General features: G+C 48.1%; 3 protein-coding genes across 3 annotated transcripts; 1 reads left to right on the top strand and 2 right to left on the bottom strand.

Annotated features, from left to right (window-relative positions):
- Positions 1-2: 2 nt before the first annotated feature.
- On the bottom strand, positions 3-1,650 carry LOC146272176 (ras-related protein Rab-11B-like). Its single transcript, XM_084706729.1, has 4 exons — positions 1,136-1,650; positions 627-820; positions 360-440; positions 3-263 (listed from the first exon to the last, which is right to left on the bottom strand). The coding sequence occupies exons 1-4, from the start codon at positions 1,549-1,551 to the stop codon at positions 121-123; spliced, it is 834 nt and encodes a 277-aa protein (XP_084562855.1). The 5' UTR covers positions 1,552-1,650; the 3' UTR covers positions 3-120.
- A 2,412-nt stretch (positions 1,651-4,062) lies between these two features.
- Positions 4,063-12,652, bottom strand: LOC146272175 (protein NLRC3-like). The gene is made up of 10 exons (XM_084706693.1): positions 12,390-12,652; positions 10,677-10,790; positions 9,631-9,744; positions 9,279-9,334; positions 7,297-9,124; positions 6,753-6,920; positions 5,987-6,154; positions 5,600-5,752; positions 5,321-5,367; positions 4,063-4,987 (listed from the first exon to the last, which is right to left on the bottom strand). Exons 2-10 carry the CDS (start codon positions 10,763-10,765, stop codon positions 4,452-4,454), a joined length of 3,159 nt encoding a protein of 1,052 aa, XP_084562819.1. The 5' UTR covers positions 10,766-10,790; positions 12,390-12,652; the 3' UTR covers positions 4,063-4,451.
- A 4,477-nt stretch (positions 12,653-17,129) lies between these two features.
- LOC146272174 (ceramide synthase 2-like) lies at positions 17,130-23,433 on the top strand. Its single transcript, XM_084706706.1, has 11 exons — positions 17,130-17,220; positions 17,633-17,794; positions 18,708-18,819; positions 19,000-19,118; positions 19,463-19,520; positions 20,142-20,192; positions 20,302-20,394; positions 21,793-21,921; positions 22,146-22,255; positions 22,739-22,895; positions 23,236-23,433. The coding sequence occupies exons 1-11, from the start codon at positions 17,216-17,218 to the stop codon at positions 23,431-23,433; spliced, it is 1,194 nt and encodes a 397-aa protein (XP_084562832.1). The 5' UTR covers positions 17,130-17,215.
- The last annotated feature ends 427 nt before the right edge of the window (positions 23,434-23,860 follow it).

Here is a 23,860-nt window from a genome sequence, read left to right as displayed (position 1 = left end):
GCAGACAAGCCATCAAAAAGAAATATAATTTATTACACAAAACTAGATTGGTATGACAGAAAGGGAAGGGATTTCAAGGAGGAGGGACAGGAATTGAGGTCGGGGGTAGGGTTGCCCTGGTTACAGGTTCTGACAGCACTGTGGTCGGCTCCGCTGGGCGTCGGCGGTGGGTGAGACGGTGATGTCCACCACGTTGTCGCCAGGGGAGTCGTCGTGGGCGGAGTGATCAGAGAGCTGCTTCTGGGACACAATACGGTAGATCTCTGATGGGAGGGGAGGAGAAATTGACAGTGTAAGTGTGTGTCTTCCACACACACACACACTGCTCTGTGGAGTGTCACACCCCTTGGGGAGCCTACCTGTGAGGATGTTCTTGAAGGCCTCCTCTACATTGGTGGAGTCTAATGCTGATGTCTCGATAAATGACAAGTTGTTCTTCTCTGCAGGGAGAGGAGGACAAGAGGACCCTTAGTGAGCATGTGGTAGTGGGTGTTTGTTAATGGTAGTGGGAGTGTCTTAGTGGGCGTGTCCCTGTGAAGGCGTGTAGTGGGCGTGTCCCTGTGAAGGCGTGTAGTGGGCGTGTCCCTGTGAAGGCGTGTAGTGGGAGTGTCTTAGTGGGCGTGTACCTGCAAAGGTGTGCGCCTCATCGGTGGGGACGGCCCGCAGGTGCCTCAGGTCGCTCTTGTTTCCCACCAGCATGATGACGATGTTACTGTCAGCATGGTCCCTCAGCTCCTTCAGCCAGCGCTCCACGTTCTCATAGGTCAGGTGCTTGGCCATGTCATAGACCAGGAGAGCCCCCACAGCCCCCCGGTAGTACCTGGAGGGGAGATGGGGAGGGAGGGGGAGACAGTCAGGCAGAGAGACAGGCAGGGGGACTGACAAGCAAGGTGACAGGCAGGGAGACAGGCAGGCAGGGGGATTGACAGGCAGGGGGACTGACAGGGAGAGAGACAGGGAGGGAGACAGGCAGGGAGATAGGCAGGGAGAGAGAGAGACAGGGAGACATTGGAGCATGTGTGCATTTGGGGACCCTGTGTGTGTGTGTGTCTAGTTGTGTGTGTCCAGGTGTATATGCAGGTGTGTGTGTTCAGGTGTGTGTCCAGGTGTGTGTGTGCAGGTGTGTGTGTCTCACGCGGAGGTGATGGCTCGATAGCGCTCCTGACCGGCCGTGTCCCAGATCTGAGCCTTGACCGTCTTCCCGTCCACCTGGATGCTGCGTGTGGCAAACTCGACCCCGATGGTGCTTTTACTCTCCAGGTTGAACTCATTCCTGGTGAACCGGGACAGAAGGTTACTCTTACCTACACCAGAGTCCCCGATCAGCACCACTGGAGGAGAGGGGGTGAGGAGATGGAAGGATGAGGAGATGGAAGGGAGAAGGGAGAGGAGAAAGAGAAAGAGGGAGGAGAGTGAGTAGGAGGAGAAGAGGAAGTAGAGAGAGAGGAGGAGAGAAGCTCCTTTGTTGTGTCTGACAGGAAGTAATAGAGCATCTCTCTCCCCTTCTCTCCCCCCGTCTCCTCTCTCGCCCACAACTCGCACACAACTCATGTGTGTGTGTGTGTGTGTGGGGGGGGATCAACCGGAAAGTGAACCTCGCGTAACCCAACAGACTTTATACATTTTAAATTACCGACCCTTTAGCTACAACTGCACGTCTTCTGTTTTAGAATGCAGGGATAAAAAGAATCAGTAACTCGTTCTCTTTTCGTCATGAGTTAGTAAAAGTTGAAGCGTCACCAGAAACAGCGGGTGTTGCACGCTACCTATAAATATAGCAGCAGGCGCAGGAATGTTATTGTGACAACACAAAGAACGTAATCATCCCCATCAACCGATTTCCAGCGAGGCAACGTTGCTTCTATAACAATTCTGCCACAGTCCAGTACTTAATATGTGTATATGCGGACGCCTGGTGTCATTGGACAGAATAAAACAATGACGAAATTACTGAACTGCCGGAGAAGCTGTCATCATTACCTTTGAACAAGAAATCGTATTCATCGTCTCTGTTCCCCATTTTAGACGAGTGTTAGGGTTAGTCTCCGACGCTGATCCCGCTAAAGGATGCGTGAAAGGATGCGTCTGTTTATCAGCTGTACATACAGAGGAGAAAAGTGTACACCGTACAGCCCAACACGATGCGTCACCGGGGTGTCGGAGCAAGCTGGCCGCAGGGAGACATCTCAGCTCTGCAGGAGGGGAGGGGTCCCTGCGTTTCTCATTCCTACCAGGGAGGACGGTGTGCTGCAGCGCACACGTTTGCGTGTGTGTATGTGTGTACGTGAGCTTGTTGAGGAGGTGACCAGGACTGACGTGGGCAGGAAGATCAAGGAGGGTGTGGATGAGATGACCAGGATGGTGCTCCGCTCTGCTGAGTCTGTCTCCAGGGTTAGGGTCTCCAGGGGAGGAGAACAGCTGGGGCCCTTTGGAGCCTTCAGGCCCTATCACAGGTCTCACACACTCTCTCTCTCTCTCTCTCTCTCTTTCTCACACACACACCATCTCCCAGGTCTCTCTCTCGCACACACTGTTCTGAGAGTTTACAGGGAGGTCTACAATTCCTGCCAATTGGCTCCATCTTGGCAGCAGGCCTTTCATTTAGAACCACCTACACAATACTTGAAAAGTGTCTGAATGAACTCACCAATGATGCCCAGAACTTCCTGATGAAAGTCCTAAATATAAATGCCAGTGCTGTATAGACAGCTATGGATGATGTCAATGACACAATTATATTATATTTTGTGAAGACTTCCACCAGTTATCCCTTTATTCTATAGTGTGTTGCAATGTGTCAGCAGGATGTAATAAGTCAAAATTGTTTGTGAGTTAGAATCTCAGAAGTGCTTCAGACACAAGATTAGCATTCTATTTTGCTGTTTTGGATTAAATAATAAAGATGATAGTTGAAGCTCTATTGTCTGTGATAAGGCATTTTGAGACACCTGGTGAACAGCAGCCTTCACTTTATCAAAATCACTCACTGTATGTTGCATTTAGTGCTGTCAAACAATTAAAATATTTAATCGCGATTAATCGCATTAATGTCATAGTTAACTCGCGATTAATCACAATTAATCGCACATTTGTATCTATTCTAAATGTCCCTGATTTCTTTTTGTCCCAATCTTTTTCAAATTTTAATGCTCTCATCAACATAGAAAAGTGGTTCGGATTGCTTTGTGCAAATATTTTTTTTATTGAAAACAACATTGCAATCGCCTGGCTTAGACGAGGGGGCAGAGAATTCGCATCAGCTGTGTGCTTGGCCATCAAGTGGTATTTCAGACTGGACGTGCTGCGATGATAGCTCAGTTTACAACGACAAAACACACAGATCACTGGTCTTGTCAATAGAACCATTTGGCAACTTTTTAAAAGCAAACTTTCCATTCAGAATCTTATTAGCATCCATTTCGGCATCTCGCGCTCGTCATCCACTCAAAACGTAACGTCAGCCTACTACCAGAGAATGTCTAATATCCGTAAACGGGCTCTGCTACTACTCTTTAGCCAGCTCGCAAGCCAAACGAGTGTTTGGCGTGCCTGTTGTTTTGTTTCCGGTCTAGCTAGATCCGGTGTGGTGTTGTAGTTTTTCTAACGTCGGTAGTTGTTGCAACAGCATGTGAAAAAAACTACAAAGTTTGCTAGGCCAAAAAGAGAGTTAATCGCGCGATAAAATAATTGACGCCGTTAATTTGGGTTTGCGTTAACGCCGCTAATAACGCGTTAAACTGACAGCACTAGTTGCAATGTAACAGTAACAGTGAGGGCGAGGTCCCCACTGGACAAGTGTGAATTAGTGCAGCAGTGAAATCATAAGACTGACAAAAACAATCATATTCTGATGTAAACAGGAAGTCTGTTCCAGAGGAGAAAAGGTTTATACAGGAACCTGGTCTCAGCCTGTAACACACATACCTCATCATAACACCCATGCAACACACAATTATACACCTCCATAACTGCTGCACAGGTCCAGGTTTGCTGTATTTGTACTGTCAGGTTGTATAGTACAGACATAGAGTCCAACACATACAAACACAAACAAGAAGCACACAAGTTCAAGTGTGCTGTATTTGTTTTTTAAACACAGTACAAAGTAACATATCCAGGTGACGTTACTGCCTGTCGTGTGGGGGCCTTTACAGCCATTAGAGACCTGATAGACCTACAGAGTACATGTATGTAAGTGACCTACAGTAGGTTGGATATAGTATCATCTAGTGTTTATATATATCTATGGGATATAGTACCAGACAATATGTTTTGATTCACCAATCTGGTAGCACTCACTATCTCAACAAGAGATACAGTAATTGAACTCTACTTAGTATTCAGTTGCAAACTTTACATCAGAAAGTGCATTGCTAAAACCGACCACTGCAGACATAGCCTCTTGTGACAGTTACATGAGTGTGAGACTGCAGCTCTGAGGACCAGGGGGGCTATTCTACCGGACACAGGGTCACTGAGGAGTCAAACCTAACCCAAAACCCTGGATATAAGGGCTCAGTGAATGTGCTGTGGAATGTGTACAGGTGGGTCAGTGTGTTAGAGGAGACTCTGTAGAAGGACAGAGTGCCGGCCGGCCAGTCCAGATACACGCCTACTCTGTGGGAGCCTGAGGGGGGGACAGGTATGTCGGTGCTCTTGTTGTTGTGCCAGACACAGTAACTGTTCCCATCGCAGACAAGACTCCAGGACACGTCATTGTGTCCGAGCCAACAGTCTTCACCTTTTCCTTTCCTGATGATCCTTTTATAAGTTCCTCCTATAGAGACTCCTCCTCCACAGCACTCTACCTCCCAGTAACAGCGACCAGACAGACCCTCTTTACACAGCACCTGTGGCCAGTTGACAAATCTCTCTGGGTGATGAGGATAAGGCTGCTCTTCTCTCCTCCGTGTCACCTTTTTATTCTCCTCCGACAGAAAAAGGAATCTGTCTGTTGTGTTTGGGTCCAGTGTGAGCTCACAGGCATCTGATGGGGGAGACCAAGACACAGACTGATCATCATCGTTCACATTAGAATCTCTCTTCATGTCACTCACCTTCCATTCTCTCTCTCCCTCCCTCTTTCTCCCTTTCTCCCTCACTGTTGCTGTCTCTCTGGTTCATAGCTCAGTGGTTAGTGTATCTGACTGGGTATCACAAGGTTGCAGGTTCAAATCTCCCTTGTGCTAGACTGTTCATTCTGCTAAAAGAAGACATCCATAATCTCCGTGTGCAAACCATAATAGGTCTACGAACATAATAAATATGTCCGTTCAGTTCAAGAAATGAAACAGGATTAATTTTCATAACTAGTACTCACATCTCCTGGGCACAGGGCGTATCCTCCCCTCTCCACCATGATCTATGCTGTCGGAAGAAGCAGAGAAACTGTGAGGTATATAGTTTACTTAAAGAATGTTAACCAGACCCAGTTCTATACTGTATTTGATCTCATTCTGGTGTGTTCTGTCTAGAGACATTAGCTTTGGAAGTCAATGAAAGCTGAGAGCATCGTAGAGCTTGTGGAAAGAGGGAGGATGGAGTCCCTCAAAGAGTGGACGTAGATTAAAGGGAAACTGGTTCATCAAACATTTCTTACTTGAGTTTGTCCAGCCTGCAGATTACATCCTCCAATCCTTTTTCTCCTGGGTGATTGTAGCTCAGGTCCAGTTCCCTCAGAGGGGTGGGGTTGGACCTCAGAGCTGAGGCCAGAAAAGCACAGCCTTCTTCTCTGACCAGACAGCCTGACAACCTGTAGAAATATAATTGTTAACGTCACAGAATCCATTTGGGCCTGCAAAGTGTGTATGCACAGATGGGTTGATTACAAGGTGACTGGTGTCTGTTTAACAACCCACATAAGGGATTATTACCCGGTAGACTAACCAGTAGTGTTAATGCTGTGAACTTTCAACAATAATACTAAAAATTCATGTTGCCATACAAATGTATACCTAACTGTCAGTTGTAACACATGAATACTAACCTCAGTGTCTCCAGTTTGCAGAGAGGACTCCCCAGTCCAGCAGAGAGCAGCTTCACGCCTGAATCCCCCAGGTCGTTGCTACTCAGGTCCAGTTCTCTAAGAGCTGAAGAGGGGAGAGCTGAAGCCAGCGCTTCACAGCACCGTGCTGAGAGGTTACAGTCATTCAGCCTGAAAGACACCAGGAGAACATGTTGACATCACCGGGAGAATGCATGTCCATTTATTTGTTAATATTACATTCATCTTTCAAGGTGCTGGAGCTGAACTATGACCAAAACAATTCTTCTCCTGCAGTGACATCCTTCCTTCTCCTGCAGTGACATCTAACATGTTCATCTGAGCAGAGGTCAGGGGTCACCACTCCTAACATGTTCATCTGAGCAGAGGTCAGAGGTCACCACCACTAATATATTGAGCTTGTGACCTCATGTTAGCTGGTGTGTCCAATTACATGAAACCATGTGAACATTGTGGAGAACAGAGAAGTTAGAATGCAATTGTCAGAATATTTTTTTAAAGATTGACATTTTCCTTTATTCGGTGTAAGGAAGTTGACTGCCCTGTGTAGTATAGTTTCTGGTTGGTAAATCAATGTTTCATTCAAAGATGTTTGATACACTTCTCGATGGACAGGGAACACACACTACTTATCAACAGAAACTAATAGTTGCATCTCAGAGTTTATTTTTTCAACTTTTTCAACTTTGTCTAATTCAAGCATGCAAATGTCTGATGTGTGGTTGAATTGTCAGTTAATTAGTCAGACCTCAGTGTCTCCAGTTTGCAGAGAGGACTCCCCAGTCCAGCAGAGAGCAGCTTCACACCTGAATCCCCCAGGTCGTTGCTACTCAGGTCCAGTTCTCTAAGAGCTGAAGAGGGGAGAGCTGAAGCGAGCACTTCACAGCACCGTTCTGAGAGGTTACAGTCATTCAGCCTGAAAGACACCAGGAGATGGATGTTGACATCACCAGGAGAACATGTGACATCGACAGCTCCTTGTTGTCATGTATTGATAAAATAGCCACTGAAAATTGTTTGATATACAGCTCTGGAAAAAGAGAGACCACTGCATCTTTTTCTTTCTTTTAGAAATAAGTTGAGAAAGGACAATTTTGACTGAAGAACAGAAGAGTATCGCAGTGGCCTCTTAAATTTTACCCTTCTGTTCCTCATTCAAATTTGTCCTTCTCAACTTTTTGAAAAACGAAAGAAAAAGCTTCAGTGGTCTCCAGTGGTCTCTTTTTATGGTGATTCCATGAATAGTTAAAATGTCCCTCATACTTACAGAGTAAAATGTCCCTCATACTTACAGAGCACTTCTGGAGGCTTTGACCGCTGGCAACAGCCCCATTAGACCTTCCTCTGATCTGGAGTATTTCTTCAGGTCAAACACATCCAGCTTCTCTTCTGAAGTCAGCAAAACAAAGGCTAAAGCTGACCACTGTGTAGATGAGAGCTTCTCACTGGAGAGACTTCCTGACCTCAGGTAGTATTGAATCTCATTAACTAGAGAACAGTCATTGAGTTCATTCAGACAGTGGAACAGATTCATGCATCTCTCTGGAGAGGGATTTTCCCTGATCTTCTCCTTGATGTACCTGACGGTCTCCTCGTGGCTCAGTGAGCTGCTTCTTGTCTGTCTCAGTAGCCCTTGGAGGAGCTTCTGATTGGACTCCAGTGAGAGGCCCAGGAGGAAGCGGAGGAAAAGGTCCAGCTGTCCATTCTTGCTCTGCAAGGCCTTGTCCACAGCACTCTTGTAGAAAGACTTGGGTGGGGTGGCAGGTATATTCAAGAAGGTCAGCATTGTGCCGCAAAGGGTTTGATGTTCAGCCATTGGATTCTTGTTGTTGATGATGAATGAGAGAAACACAAACACAGCTGCCAGAAACTCCTGAAAGCTCAGATGGACAAAGCAGAACACCTTCTCCTGGAAGATTTGACTTTCCTCTCTAAAGATCTGTGTGAACACTCCTGAGTATACTGAGGCATCACAGGCATTAATTCCACACTCTCTCAGGTCCTCCCCATAGAAAATCAGATTGCCTTTGTCCAGCTGGTGAAAGGCCAGTTTTCCCAGGGACAGAATGCTCCGAATGCTCTCTTCATCCCAGTCTGCATCTGCCTCAGTTTTCTTCTGATACTTCACTTTCTTCTGTTTGGTCTGCAACACCAGGAAGTGTGTGTACATCTCAGTCAGGGTCTTGGGCATCTTGCCCCTCTTCTCTGATCTCAGCATGTGTTCAAGGACTGTAACAGAAATACAAGCGAAGACTGGTATGTGGCACATGATGTAAAGACTTCTTGATGTCTTGATGTGTGAGATGATTCTCCTGGCCAGCATCTCATCACTGCATCTCTTCATGATGTACTCGTCCTTCTGTGGGTCATTGAACCCTCTTATCTCCGTTACTCGGTCAACACACTCAGAAGGGATCTGATTGGCTGCTGCAGGTCGAGTGGTAATCCAGACGAGGGCAGAGGGAAGCAAGTTCCCCTGGATGAGGTTGGTCAGCAACACATCCACTGAGGTGGACTCTGTGATGTCACACCGGCTCCTGTTATCTGTGAAGGCTAAAGGGAGTCGGCACTCATCCAAACCGTCGAAGACAAACAGAATGTTGCTTGCGTCACGGATGAAGATCCCTGTTTCTGTGAATCCTGCAGAGAAGGGACGAAGCAGTCCAATCAGACTGATCTCTTCTCCGGCCATCAAATTCAGTTCTCGGAACGGGAGCGGGAAGATGAGCTGGATTTCCTGGTTGGCTTTTCCGTCAGCCCAGTCCATGATGAACTTTGCCACAGAAACTGTTTTTCCAATTCCAGCCACTCCCTTTGTCAGAACAGTTCGGATGGTGTGTTCTGGTGTGTCTCGTCCAGCTGAGGGTTTAAAGATGTCGTTGCATTTGATGGGTGTCTCTTGTCTTGCCGACTTCCTGAATGCTGTCTGAATATGTCTCACCTCATGTTCATAATTGACCTCTCCACTCTCCCCCTCTGTGATGTAGAGATCTGTGTAGATATCACTGAGGAGAGTTGGCTTTCCATGTTGATCAATTCCCTCGATAACAGTATGAAACTTTCTCTTCAGTTCTGATTTGAGTTCAAGGCTCAGCTCATCCAAGAAAGACAAAGAGGCATCTAGGAAAGAGGTTTATTGACAGGGTTTTGGTTTCTTAGATGAAGTGATTGACATCAAAGACAAAACATTCAGTTTGATATGATGATACCAGATGGATTATGTTCATGAACAACAATCAAGGGTCCTACATTGACTAATTATGGAGTATCTTACTTCTCTGCAGGGTTCCAGTGAGCACATTCTGGATACTGTTCCTCTGAGACTCGCATCTGTTTAAGATGAACACAAACATGAACACCAGACATCCCATCACACACTTCAATCTGGTTAGAGATATAATCTGCAAGGTGCAGGACCAACACATACAAAATGTATTTGTCGCTGCTGCTAGTGTCCTTTGGAATTACAATATGTCATTCTATATTTGTGTTACATGTTTTTTTAGTTAATTGTTTGTGAATGGATTGTATGCTCTACTGGCTGTGCAACAAATCACCCTTTGAGGATAATTGAAAAATGACCTTACCTTACTGTTAATACTACACAATGCCACATATCTTCTTACCCTTCAGTAGTAATATGTTTGTCTCCAAACACAATAGGTGCCTCCATAGACCAGTCACTCTTCATGGACACACAGCTGGGTACAGGTGAGGCTGGTCTCTCCTGCTGGATTGGGCTTCAACACAACACAAACATACCTTCAGTCTCTCATATGTTGTGACGATTGATGTTTTCACAATTAAAAACCACAATTGTAATAGATGAGTTACAGTTTCTAAAAAAATCCAAAAAAAGAAATTCAAATAACCACCACAATCCACTACAGATGTTCCACCCAAATATTTTGTGATGTCTGATACGATATAGTACACAAGCATAGCAGTGCTGTAACAGGTGTAAAAGCTGTGTATTGGAAGAAACCTTTGTATGAGCCAAATAGCCTTTTTGTTAATATTTAAAGAATGATGATCATTGTTTCAATGCTTCCCTGATATTTTTTTATTTTTCAAATGTAACGATTCAGATTGGCATCTTAGCCACTTATTGGTAACTTGACACACGCTTTGTGATTTGGATTGTGGCGCGAGTAACAAGGGGGAACTGAACAATGGAGTCGCTGCCTTTTTTGAGAGCAAATTGTTTTTAATCATATCTTAATTTATCTACAGTACCAGTCAAACGTTTGGACATATTTTCCCATGTGTCCAAACTTTTGACTGGTACTGTATATCTACGTTATCTTATACATGTACTTGACATTGGATGTTGTGCTGACCTACAACATTTCAGGTAGGATATTCGAGTTCATTAATTTCAACAACATCCGCATTGGGAAACATTGGTGAAGTGCTTTAATATTACCCTCCCATCGCTTGTGCTGTAAGGTATGTAAACAAATTGGGCAGTGGTGTGGTATTTACTATGCAAGTTGATGTGCCACAAGCCTTTGTGATTGGTTGTGATATGGCATAAATACCAGCAATTGTTTTTTGAGATTTTGAATGGAAGTGTAGCCGAGCTCAGAGATGGACAACAGTCCTTAACAGACAGTCCTCAACAGACAGTCCTCAACAGACAGTCCTTAACAATTATGGATTCTCATCTTACCTCTTAGAATTGGTGTTCATGTCATGTTCTCCAAACAGGCTCATGTTCAAGTCAGTGGCCCCCTTCTCTTTCTCCCCAGAAAGACTCATTTCATCATCCTTTAGAGGCCACGTGCTTGATAGAGAGAGATTAACAGGTTTACAGGAGAGATGGGCATCAAGATGACATGTTTTTATATGCAAAACAAGGCCTCAGAACTCATACCAACCACTGTACTTTACCAATAGATCATTATCAGTAGGCTACTACCAGCCTTTGTGGTATGCCTTGTGAATACCCCCACAGTGGACATACACCCTCACAGTGGACAACACTACTACAAATCCGCTAAAAACTACAACCCCTTTCTGGCAACTCAGCACTACAAATCCCTAACCCGGACTAAACCGGAATAACCCAGACTAACCCGAACTAACCTGGATTAACCCTAACCCTAGCTTTGCAGACCTCCATCTCCCAAGCTCCAAGTCATTCGTTTCTGTCCGAACCAAACAGTTTCAGACCAGTCCATTGTCCTATGAGAAATACTGGCAGCTATGGGCATGGGTTGATGTTAGCCTGTGATAGGTAGATGGTTCATCCAATAACCTGGCAGGTATTTCTTGTGGCAGATTTTTTCAGAAAAGCTTCCAAGGACGTCTTCCTAGAAAGTTCTGTGTAACAAACCACCCGCAGGGTTAGAATTCCAGAGATGCTTTTGTGCTAGGGTTGGTTTCCTGGGTCGGAAACCATCTCAGGAATGAGGAAACTTTGAGGAAAGCTCAGTCCTAACAACAGTATTGCCTATGTGGTCTGTGAAAACCTTCTCAAGTCAGAGGAAATGCTGTTGTTTTCAGACATGTCAGGTGTGAGGAGCCGCGTGATTGGTTCAGTGGAAACAGGTTGGTTGTGAGTAAATGTACAGAATGAATGTACATATTTATTGAATGTATAGAATGCATGTAGAATGTTTTAGGTGAATGTGTAGAATGTAGGTTATTTGGGGGATGTACAGATAAAATTTTGAAAATTTTGAATGTGCAAGTGATATGTTTAATGGAAGGTGGTGTCAAAGACACATGTGTATCCAGGATGGATAATAAAGTTGTATTCTATGATTTAAAAGCATGGTTGGTTCAACCATAATTCAAGCCAAACAAACACCAAGATTCGCCTCTGACAGTGACACGTACCACGGCATCTGTTCATTCCAGAAACATGACTGTCTCATTGTTTTACACTGGGATCTTGTTGTGCAACACTCCTACTGCTAAACCTAAAGCTAAGCTAACCTGTTGTAGTTCACAGACTACCACCACACCTAAAGCTAAGCTAACCTGCTGTAACTCACAGCCTGCTAGAACACCTAAAGCTAAGCTAACCAGCTACCATTTGCTCTCCAGTCAATAGAGGGTCAAAATACTCAAATGAAATCAAAGCAGATCAATGATACAGTATCTATAATTTATTTGAGGAACTTGTATTCATTACAATCTGCCGTTTTCATACTTACATCACTCATGTGATGGTTATGAAAAAATCTGAAGTTTTACAGCCTGGGATTAACCCATAATTTAACCCAAATAGTATTTATCCCTATTTGAAAGGATCATACATGATTTCCACTTGTAAGGATTGTAAATATCAGATCAGTCCCTGGACTAGCAGTAAATAAGTAACCCTGTACTCTAACCCTATACTCTCCAACATGTGAACAGACAACATTCAACTGACCTTTATAAAACAGTGTCACCATCCACCTGCTCCCTGTGCTCCATCTTGTTCTGTGTTGGATAGTAACACTGCCAGCCTGATTACCTGTAGGACCTCCTCAAACTCACCTGACCACAATCCTCAAGACTGTTGCCTCTGCTGTAGGAACGATCACTAAGCCTGGAATGTACAGAATACGCCCACACGCAGATACACACAAACACACACACTCATAGATACACTCACACACAAACACAGATACAAACACTAATACACACAGATACACTTGTGCATGCATGTATTAATACATATACTAAGTATGTATTAAAATAAAACAACAATAAGAATAATAAAACTCCAGCCAACACTGTAGTCTTCCCCCACAAATGAGACAGCGGAACCACAAGATAATGCACCAAGACTCCACACTGGCCTCCACCCTGGCCTCCACACTGGGCTCCAGCCTGGCCTCCACCTTGGCCTCCACACTGGCCTCCACCTTGGCCTCCACACTGGCCTCCACACTGGCCTCCACCTTGGCCTCCACACTGGCCTCCACACTGGCCTCCACCTTGGCCTCCACACTGGCCTCCACCTTGGCCTCCACACTGGCCTCCACCTTGGCCTCCACACTGGCCTCCACACTGGCCTCCACCTTGGCCTCCACACTGGCCTCCACCTTGGCCTCCACACTGGCCTCCACACTGGCCTCCACCTTGGCCTCCACACTGGCCTCCACACTGGCCTCCACCTTGGCCTCCACACTGGCCTCCACCTTGGCCTCCACACTGGCCTCCACCTTGGCCTCCACACTGGCCTCCAGCCTGGCCTCCACCTTGGCCTCCACACTGGCCTCCACCTTGGCCTCCAGCCTGGCCTCCACCCTGGCCTCCACCCTGGCCTCCACCCTGGCCTCCAGCCTGGCCTCCACCCTGGCCTCCACCCTGGCCTCCAGCCTGGCCTCCACCTTGGCCTCTAGCCTGGCCTCCACCCTGGCTTCCACCCTGGCCTCCACCTTGTCCTCCACCTTGGCCTCTAGCCTGGCCTCCACCTTGGCCTCTAGCCTGGCCTCCACCCTGGCCTCCACACTGGCCTCCACCCTGGCCTCCACACTGGCCTCCACCTTGGCCTCTAGCCTGGCCTCCACCTTGTCCTCCACCTTGGCCTCCACCTTGGCCTATAGCCTGGCCTCCACCTTGGCCTCTAGCCTGGCCTCCACCCTGGCCTCCACCCTGGCCTCTAGCCTGGCTTCCACCCTGGCCTCCACCTTGGCCTCTAGCCTGGCCTCCACACTGGCCTCCACCTTGGCCTCTAGCCTGGCTTCCACCCTGGCCTCCACCTTGGCCTCTAGCCTGGCCTCCACCCTGGCCTCCACCCTGGCCTCCACCCTGGCCTCCACCCTGGCCTCCAGCCTGGCCTCCACACTGCCCTCCAGCCTGGCCTCTACCCTGGCCTCTCATACACACACAAACCGGAGGCTGGTGTTGCACCCTAGTGGTGCTACAGGACAGACATCTGAAACAACCAGGACAGAAAGTGTGCAGCTCATAGTATCATATCAGTGCTTATTCTGGTATTAAGGGTTGGATCACGTTGTATTGAATCCTGGTTGGTGGTTTAGAAGGAGAAACCTGAGGTGTAAGATCCCATGATTCCTCTAGTGGGAACACTTTCAAGAGGACACGTTCAGTTAAACCTACACTTCAGAGAATATATTAGGTCAAATACTTAATATAGAGGTTGTCAGTCCTCTGAATCTTCCAAAACTGTCATGACAGACAAGATGAGCCCTGGGCTCGAGGCCTGTACCTGCCAGTCCCAGGTGCATTGTGGGTGTTCCTCTGAGATCAGGGCTCCCAAAAAGCCCCCTCCTCTCCTTCACCTCTCCTCCCCCTCCCCTCCACCCCCCTCCTTTCCTCCCCCTCTCCTCCACCTCCTCTCCTCCCCTCCCCCTCTCCACCCCCTCTCCTCCTCCTCCTCCTCCTCCTGCCCCATGCTGCTCTGAGGAAGGGCATTTTGCTGCCACAGCATAATGGGTTGTTAATTAATCATTAATTGTTTATTTAATCAACCCATACTGGGTCGAATTCAAGGCTATTGAAAGCCTTTAGTTTCTTGTATTTTTATGCTCCAGATTTGTGTATGTCAGGCCTGTGGTGTGTTAATTGCAGCTTATATAACTGCAGCTTCGTTTATATAACTGTATCTTTCATCCTATGCTACTGAGATTCTCTTCTATTAGATTCTATTGTAACGTGGCTCTAAAACTGAAGCTTCTATAACTGTAGCTCAGACATTCACTGTGTTAGCCTGTTGACTGAGCCCTTTCAGCAGGAGGCTGAGGCTCTTGTGTTCCAGTTTAATGGATTCTGGTTTGGACGAGCAGCAGGCCTCGGGCCACCACATGAGGACAGTCTTCCCAGCATCCCTGGAGCCAGGCAGACCCTCAGATCCATAGAAGATTCTGTCATTTATACATTTATAATCCTTACATTCACAGCCTTTAAGTGTGTGTGTGTGAGTGTGTGTGTGTGTGTGAGGCTGTGTGTGTCGTGAAAGTCATCGCACATATGTGTGATTATGTCTGTTTATGTGTGTGTGTGACAGCGAGAGAGGGGTTGGTAAGGAGGAGGGTGGTGGGGACAGTGAATACACAGAGGCTGATGCATGTTGGGAGGCAGGGGAGTGGGCGGACACTGCAACTAGAACAGTCTCATTCAGAAGGACTCTACCTGGTTCTAGAACAGTCTCATTCAGAAGGACTCTACCTGGTTCTAGAACAGTCTCATTCAGAAGGACTCTACCTGGTTCTAGAACAGTCTCATTCAGAAGGACTCTACCTGGTTCTAGAACAGTCTCATTCAGAAGGACTCTACCTGGTTCTAGAACACATTAACGGAATCTGCTGTAACCAGGGACAACCAGGAGACCGGGGCAGGACACTGGGGCAGGAGACTAAGGTATCTATGTTTGCATTGATCTTTGCTGGAACGTTACATTGTATTCATTTAGCAAACGCTATTATCCAAAGAAGATGGATAGCAAGGATCAGAACTGCATAGTACAGCAGTATTTGTTGGTGGTCAGACTAAAGGAATTGTGTTTCTCTCTCCTCCTCAGACCTGGATCCCTCAACACCCTTCCTCCTCAGTACTGAGGAATTCTGGGTAGAGACACCAGTACTGAGGCATTCTGGGTAGAGAGACTGCAGGAGGATAGAACAAGTGATGTGATTGAAGGACTCACAGACAAAACAAGGAGCCTCCCTACCTCCTGGTCCAGGATGACAGATGCTCCAAGCTGGCTGCACCACAAGCCGTCCACCCGGGGCCTGGGGGCGTGGCTGTGTCCGGGGGCGGGGCTAGGCTCAGAGGCGGGGCTCCCCAGACCCCCCACCGTCACAGTGGGTCACACGGAGCCGGTTGCCACGCTCTGTTTCCTGGGGCTTCTCCTCTTCCTGCTGCTGGTCCTGTTGGGGCGCTGCGTGCGCGTGCTGCTGGACCCCTACAGGAGCCTGGTGGCAGGGGCCTGGCCTGGCCACAGGGAGGCACTAGAGAGGCAGGGTCTGGACCATGGGCTGGTTTAGGGTGTGTGGGTGTTCCCAGTATAGCTGCTTCCTGCAGGTGTGCAGAGTAAATTAATTTGTTTTCTTCCTGAAGAGTTCCTGTTCTTGCAGATCTAGTCTTCCAGACAAAACTTTAGAAAAACATTCTCCTGATTTAGTTTCATAATCCTAATGCTGTTAGAGCTAATGCAGTGGACCAGATGTGTTCTATAGAACCTGTGGATGGTCCAGATGTTTTGATAGTTTTCCGATTCTAAACCTGTAAATCCTGTAAATTGTGATGTACTTTAGTAATCAAATAAAGCTTTGCCATGTCTCCTGAACAGAACAGGTTCTTCCGTTTGTATATCTACATGGGGATCTTTGAGGTTTAATGCAGAATGAACCAACAATGTGCCTAATCTGATCTAACCTTGTACAGACACGATGAACAGCAGTGATATCGATTTGGAGACTGACTGAAGAACTTGTAGGCCAAGAGATGCAGCAATCCAGATAGAATCACACATACTGTGGCAGGGTGTGGCTGACATGTTTGTGGAGTTGAACTTTCTTGAACTCTAATTAGAATACAGCCAACATGTCCTTGCAATATACAATCCCTGTACATCTCCACGGCAACGCCTGGTATGGGTTTATTATTCACTCCTGCTGTCCGGTGCCAAGGAATTCGTTTATTCTATGAAAAAATATATCTTCATAAACGAAAGTCCGTTCGTTTCTCTTTAAGAAAACAGATCAGCCTGATCTGCTGTATAAGATGACTTCGCTTTCGACCCCTCATCCTCCCATGGATCTCGGTTTGATGAAACGTTATTCTCGATGTGGAGCGCTGGTGTGACTGCTGCGTCGTGCATAGGGCGGGAGAAACGGACGGAGAAACGGACGGAGAAACGGACGGAGAAACGGACGGAGAAATTGAGGAATTTGACAATTTGTCTGTTTTAGAAATATATAATATTATTTCTCTCTTAAGTAGGCCTACAAACATTTATGAACTGGAAACTTGCGAACTTGTTCAGAGTCTATTTGTGAACTCAGCTGTTGTTGTGATGTCGCCTACTCCTGAACTCCTCTCGAGCGGACACACCCCTTTCACCTCGAGCTGCTTCAGCATCAAAGGGGCAGTCTGTATCAGCGCCTCACCGGGGTCGGTTACCGCAGAAAGCTCTCTCTTCATCACACCGCTTTTATGACCTCGAAGCAACAAGTCGGACTGGCCGTTTTACGCCACTGCGTTTCACCGAGACTTTTAATCATCTTGTGTTCATAAGAAGCAGATATGCGGTGAGTCGTTGTTTGCGCATGTCATTTACAATTCCTCAAGTTTGTATGGGTGTTATAGACTGGAGGGTTATTGGGCTGTCAAGTTGTCGGAAAGAGATTACATTAATGTAATAGTGAAATACCTTTAGAATTTCTGCAATAGACTAAAATAATGTGTTGTTGTATGTTGTTTTATGTAGCACCGAGATCCTGGAGGATTTTTTTTCATTTCACTGTGCACTGTACTAGCTGTATTTGATTGAAATGATGATAAAAGCTACTTGAACTTTATGATCTGATAAAGTAAAATATAATGCACAGTCTCAGCCTGACGGCGTCTTAGTTATGCCTGATAAGATCGAAATACGATATGAAACAATTCATCAGTAGCTTACTGGATGTAAAACAAATGGTTGCTCTGACACGGCCCCAGCATGCCCGAGGTGGACCTGTGGCCCCAGTGGTTCTGGCTTCCTCCAGGGGTGAGCTGGGAGGACCTGGAGCAGCTGGGGGCAGACCAGCCTCGACCCCGCGACCTCCTGCTGGCCCTGCCTCTGGCCCTGGCCTTCATAACCCTCCGCTGTGCCTACGAGAGGTAGGGGGAGAGGGATGGAGAGGGGGAGGGAGGGGGTAGAGGGATGGAGAGGGGGAGGGAGGGGGTAGAGTGATGGAGAGGGGGAGGGGGGGAGGTATGGAGAGGGGGAGGGGGGAGGGGGTAGAGGGATATAGAGGGGGAGGGACAGAGGAAGATGGAAACAGGGAGAGAGGGGGAGGAAGAGGAAAAGGAGAGAGAAAAACTAACAGACAAACAAGAGAGAGATTGTATGAGACAGAAAGACTAACAGAATGAGTTTATGTTTTCCCAGTCAGGGTGTTCTGGTGTCCAGACCAGCGAGGGATTCTCCTCTCTAGTAGCAACAATAATGTGCTCATTTAGCAGATGCTTTTATCCAAAGCAATGTACTGGAGAATTTGAACCTGCAACCTCTCGATCCACAAATGCTCATCCAACAACCAGCAGCGGTGGTTAGGGAACAGCTCGGTCCTCATTGGTGGAGGCTGTCAGGCTAATGGACCTGCTCTTTCCACCTGCAGACTCATTGGCAGGTGCTTTGTTAGCATTAGCACACCTCAATGGGGAATATGCTGAGCAGGTGTTAGCATCGGTCCCTTAGGGAATGCTGACAGCAGGTGTTAGCGCCTGGGTGAGAGACAGGGAAGGAAGGAGCGCTTTGTCTGTCACTATGGCTACAGTCTCCCACGGTAACCAGAGAAGACATTGTTAACGGTCAACAATGGGCTTGTTTAATGGGGCATGTTCAGGCACGAGGACACACACTCACTACACACACACTCTCATACATACACACACTCATACACACACACACTCCCACGCACGAACACATACACACTCACCACTGGTCATGTGTCCAATGTGTCACATGTGCTCCTTGGTATCATGTGTTGTAGCAGGTAATGGTGTCTAATATCCACCCCCCCCCCCCCAGGGTTGTGGCCCCGCCCCTGGCAAGGTACCTTGGGGTGAGGAACAGACCCCCCCCTCCACCCTCCCCCACACTGGAGCGCTTCTACACTCAACACAGCAGTCAGCCCTCCCAGGTGAGACTCACACACACACGAGCACGGCCTTGCAAACACACACAACTTATCTTTAGTGTAAGTACAATATCATATAATGTTCTTCTTATTCTTAGTATAATTAGGATTTAGAATATCTCTCTAATTCAACATGTTCTCTGTTTGATTTCCTGTCTCTCCCTCCCTGACTTCATGTCCCAGAGTGACATCATCACTCTAATGTCACAATGTGATAAGACCCAAAAGCAGGTGGACACCTGGTTCCGTCACCGTAGAAACCAGGACCGACCCAGCCCCGTCAGGAAGTGTGGTGAAGCGTCGTAAGTCCCTCCTCCTCTTCCTCCAGGGCGTGACTTATTCTCTCCAGGAAGTGACCTCTTTACTCCAGAAGTGACCTCTTTCTCTCCAGGAATATCACACAGCATCTACATTTACATTTAGTCATTTAGCAGACGCTCTTATCCAGAGCGACTTACAGTAAGTACAGGGTCATTCCCCCCGAGGCAAGTAGGGTGAAGTGCCTTGCCCAAGGACACAACGTCATTTGGCACGGCCGGGAATCGAACCAACAACCTTCTGATTAATTGTCCGACTCCCTAACTGCTCGGCCATCTGATGCCCCATCTGATGATCTAATTTCTAAAATGTTTCTGGTGTTTTTCAGTTGGAGGTTTTTGTTTTACATCTCAGCGTTCCTGTCAGGACTGGCGGTTCTGATCGATGTGAGTGTTCTGGGTTCTGGCACGCATGTATTGTATTGATACTGGCAGCAAGCCTCTGAGCTCTATTATTATTGTTACATAAACTTTAAAGGTCAAAATCTGATGTCACTCATGTGATGTCACTTGTGATGTAATTCATGATGTCACTCATGATGTCACTCATGTGATATCACACGTGATGTCACTCATGTGAGACTAAAGTAGGAATTAGGAAAGTTATGAGGAATTTGTTTTTATTTTGAAAAGACAGCTGATAGCTTATCATGTTTCAGATTTGATACACTTACCAGGGCAGGTGGGTTTTGTGATTGGTCAGTTTCTGATGTAGGCAGCATTGTGATAATAGCCAGATGCTCGTGGAATGTTTAGAATGCGTGCAGTGATTATGGAATCTTCCCGTGATTAGCTAGTTTCTAATGTTTCATCCACCATGGGAACACATTTATGACATTATACTTTCTGATAACAATAGTATGGCTGTTATGTTTTCCATGTCCGTAGAGCTTTAACAGTTCTGATGTGTGTTCTAATGAGTGGTGATTGTGGATGGAAGGTCATGGAAACTTTCCCCTCACTCCCCCGTTAACCCTCCCCATGACTGTACCCCCCCCCCCCCCCCAGAGGCCCTGGTTCTGGGACCAAAGGGAGTGCTGGAAGGGTTATCCTCTACAGGTGAGCAGGTTGATGTTGCACCCCCTTGTATGTTACAACTATGTTGAATATATAAATGTGTGTGTGTGTGTACACTATGTATACAATATGTATGTGTGTGTGTGCTCAGCATCTAGAGAGAGCCCACTACTGGTACTACCAGCTGGAGCTGGGCTTTTACCTGTCTCTGCTGCTCCGCGTGTCTGTGGATGTCAAGAGGAAGGTACCTACACTTCCTGCGCCTCACTTCCTGTCTGCTCCCGAGGCTGGGCCATGTGGCTTCATCACCTGGACCAACACACTTGTGACTGTTCTGCCTGGTCGCTTGATGACTTGGTCTCTGTATTGTCTGGTTACTTAGTGACGGTTGCTTGGTGCCTGCTGGATGTGCTGGGTGCGGTGTGATGGTGTTGTGGTGTGATGGTGTTGTGGTGTGATGGTGTTGTGGTGTGATGGTGTGATGGTGTTGTGGTGTTGTGGTGTGATGGTGTGATGGTGTGATGGTGTGATGGTGTTGTGGTGTTGTGGTGTGATGGTGTGATGGTGTGATGGTGTTGTGGTGTGATGGTGTTGTGGTGTGATGGTGTGATGGTGTTGTGGTGTGATGGTGTTGTGGTGTGATGGTGTGATGGTGTTGTGGTGTGATGGTGTTGTGGTGTTGTGGTGTGATGGTGTGATGGTGTTGTGGTGTTGTGGTGTTGTGGTGTTGTGGTGTTGTGGTGTGATGGTGTGATGGTGTTGTGGTGTTGTGGTGTGATGGTGTTGTGGTGTGATGGTGTTGTGGTGTTGTGGTGTGATGGTGTGATGGTGTGATGGTGTTGTGGTGTGATGGTGTGATGGTGTTGTGGTGTTGTGGTGTGATGGTGTGATGGTGTTGTGGTGTGATGGTGTTGTGGTGTGATGGTGTGATGGTGTTGTGGTGTGATGGTGTGATGGTGTTGTGGTGTGATGGTGTTGTGGTGTGATGGTGTGATGGTGTTGTGGTGTGATGGTGTTGTGGTGTGATGGTGTGATGGTGTGATGGTGTTGAGGTGTGATGGTGTTGTGGTGTGATGGTGTTGTGGTGTGATGGTGTTGTGGTGTTGTGGTGTGATGGTGTTGTGGTGTTGTGGTGTGATGGTGTTGTGGTGTTGTGGTGTGATGGTGTGATGGTGTTGTGGTGTTGTGGTGTTGTGGTGTTGTGGTGTTGTGGTGTGATGGTGTGATGGTGTTGTGGTGTTGTGGTGTGATGGTGTTGTGGTGTGATGGTGTTGTGGTGTTGTGGTGTGATGGTGTGATGGTGTGATGGTGTTGTGGTGTGATGGTGTGATGGTGTTGTGGTGTTGTGGTGTGATGGTGTGATGGTGTTGTGGTGTGATGGTGTTGTGGTGTGATGGTGTGATGGTGTTGTGGTGTGATGGTGTGATGGTGTTGTGGTGTGATGGTGTTGTGGTGTGATGGTGTGATGGTGTTGTGGTGTGATGGTGTTGTGGTGTGATGGTGTGATGGTGTGATGGTGTTGAGGTGTGATGGTGTTGTGGTGTGATGGTGTTGTGGTGTGATGGTGTTGTGGTGTTGTGGTGTGATGGTGTTGTGGTGTTGTGGTGTGATGGTGTGATGGTGTTGTGGTGTTTTGCTGCAGGACTTCAAGGAGCAGGTGCTGCACCACCTGGCCACCAGCTTCCTGCTGGGCTTCTCCTACGTCTCCAACTACGTCCGGGTGGGAACCCTGGTGCTGCTACTGCACGACGCCTCTGACGTCATCCTGGAGGTGCAACACATTCACTCACTATATCACAGAGCAGTCCTGGAGGTGCAACACATTCACTCACTATATCACAGAGCAGTCCTGGAGGTGCAACACATTCACTCACTATATCACAGAGCAGTCCTGGAGGTGCAACACATTCACTCACTAGTGGTATGTGTGTGTGGTGTGTGTGTGTATGTGTGTGTGGTGTGTGTGTGTGTATGTGTGTGTGTGTCCGGGCTCAGTTTGCTAAGATGCTGCACTATGGGACGGGCTGGAGGAGGGTGTGTGATGGCCTCTTCATCATCTTTGCCGTGACCTTCATCCTCACACGCCTGCTTGTCTTTCCCCTCTGGTAGCACACACCATGCATACACATAACACACACACAGTCTGACCTCAGCAACACAGCACACTGCAGAAACACATATCTCCAGTGTCTCATTATTGAACCTAAAGCACTGAACTGGTAGCATTTATGGTGGTATGTATGGTGGCATGTGTGTGTGGTGGTGTGTGTGGTGTGTGTGTGGTGTGTGTGGTGTGTGTGGTGTGTGTGTGGTGTGTGGTGTGTGGTGGTGTGTGTGTGGTGTGTGTGTGGTGTGTGGTGGTGTGTGTGTGGTGTGTGTGTGGTGTGTGGTGGTGTGTGTGTGGTGTGTGTGTGGTGTGTGGTGGTGTGTGTGTGGTGTGTGGTGTGTGGTGGTGTGTGTGTGGTGTGTGTGTGGTGTGTGGTGGTGTGTGTGTGGTGTGTGTGTGGTGTGTGGTGGTGTGTGTGTGGTGTGTGTGTGGTGTGTGTGTGGTGTGTGTGTGGTGTGTGTGGTGTGTGTGTCTGTCCCAGGATCATCCACACCACCCTGGTGGTGTCCATGCAGCAGTTCCAGCCCTTCGCTGGGTACTACTTCTTCAACGCCCTGCTTCTGGTGCTGCTGGGGCTGCACATGTTCTGGGCCGCGCTCATCCTGCGCATGGCCCACCGGCTCCTGCTGCAGGGAGAGGTGAGGGGGTAGGGGGGTTGGGAGAGTAGGGGGGCTGGGAGGGTAGGGGGGCTGGGAGGGTATGGGGGCAGGGAGGGTAGGGGGGGCTGGGAGGGTAGGGGGGCAGGGAGGGTAGGGGGGCTGGGAGAGTAGGGGGGCTGGGAGGGTATGGGGGCAGGGAGGGTAGGGGGGCAGGGAGGGTAGGGGGGCTGGGAGGGTAGGGGGGCTGGGAGGGTAGGGGGGTGGGGGAGTGGAGTGGGACCCTGGGTGGGGGGTTAAGATGGTGGGGGTTGCTGGGCTCAAATGCTTCTGTAGGTCAAAGTTAACCCCCCCCCTTCCTCCCCCTCTCCCATGTCTCCAGCTGGACAAGGATGAACGCAGTGACGAGGAGAGTGAGGAGGAGAGAGACGACAACAGGGATGAAGATGAGGAGGGCCGCTGGGGCAGAAGGACTGGAGCCCTGAACTCTAAACTAGCCCAACTGACCAATAGCTGCGTCCTAAACAACATAGCCAATCACAGGGCATCTGCTGCCTGCACGATGCGCAAGACAAGATAGAGGGGTAGGTAGAGGAGGGGTGGGTAGAGGAGGGGTGGGTAGAGGAGGGGTGGGTAGAGGAGGGGTGGGTAGAGGAGGGGTGGGTAGAGGAGGGGTGGGTAGAGGAGGGGTGGGTAGAGGAGGGGTGGGTAGAGGAGGGGTGGGTAGAGGAGGGGTAGGTAGAGGAGGGGTGGGTAGAGGAGGGGTGGGTAGAGGAGGGGTGGGTAGAGGAGGGGTGGGTAGAGGAGGGGTGGGTAGAGGAGGGGTGGGTAGAGGAGGGGTGGGTAGAGGAGGGGTAGGTAGAGGAGGGGTGGGTAGAGGAGGGGTGGGTAGAGGAGGGGTGGGTAGAGGAGGGGTGGGTAGAGGAGGGGTGGGTAGAGGAGGGGTGGCCAGATGTAGTTGTAGGGTGGCAACACAATGCCACCAAAAATTATTAAAGCACTGTAAT

This window comes from Hypomesus nipponensis, chromosome 10 (genome assembly GCF_054491055.1).
Source record: "Hypomesus nipponensis isolate SF chromosome 10, ASM5449105v1, whole genome shotgun sequence".
Lineage (NCBI taxonomy): Eukaryota > Metazoa > Chordata > Actinopteri > Osmeriformes > Osmeridae > Hypomesus > Hypomesus nipponensis.
The sequence above is the reverse complement of the archived record's forward strand: the minus strand, read 5'-3'. Positions and strand labels throughout refer to the sequence as shown.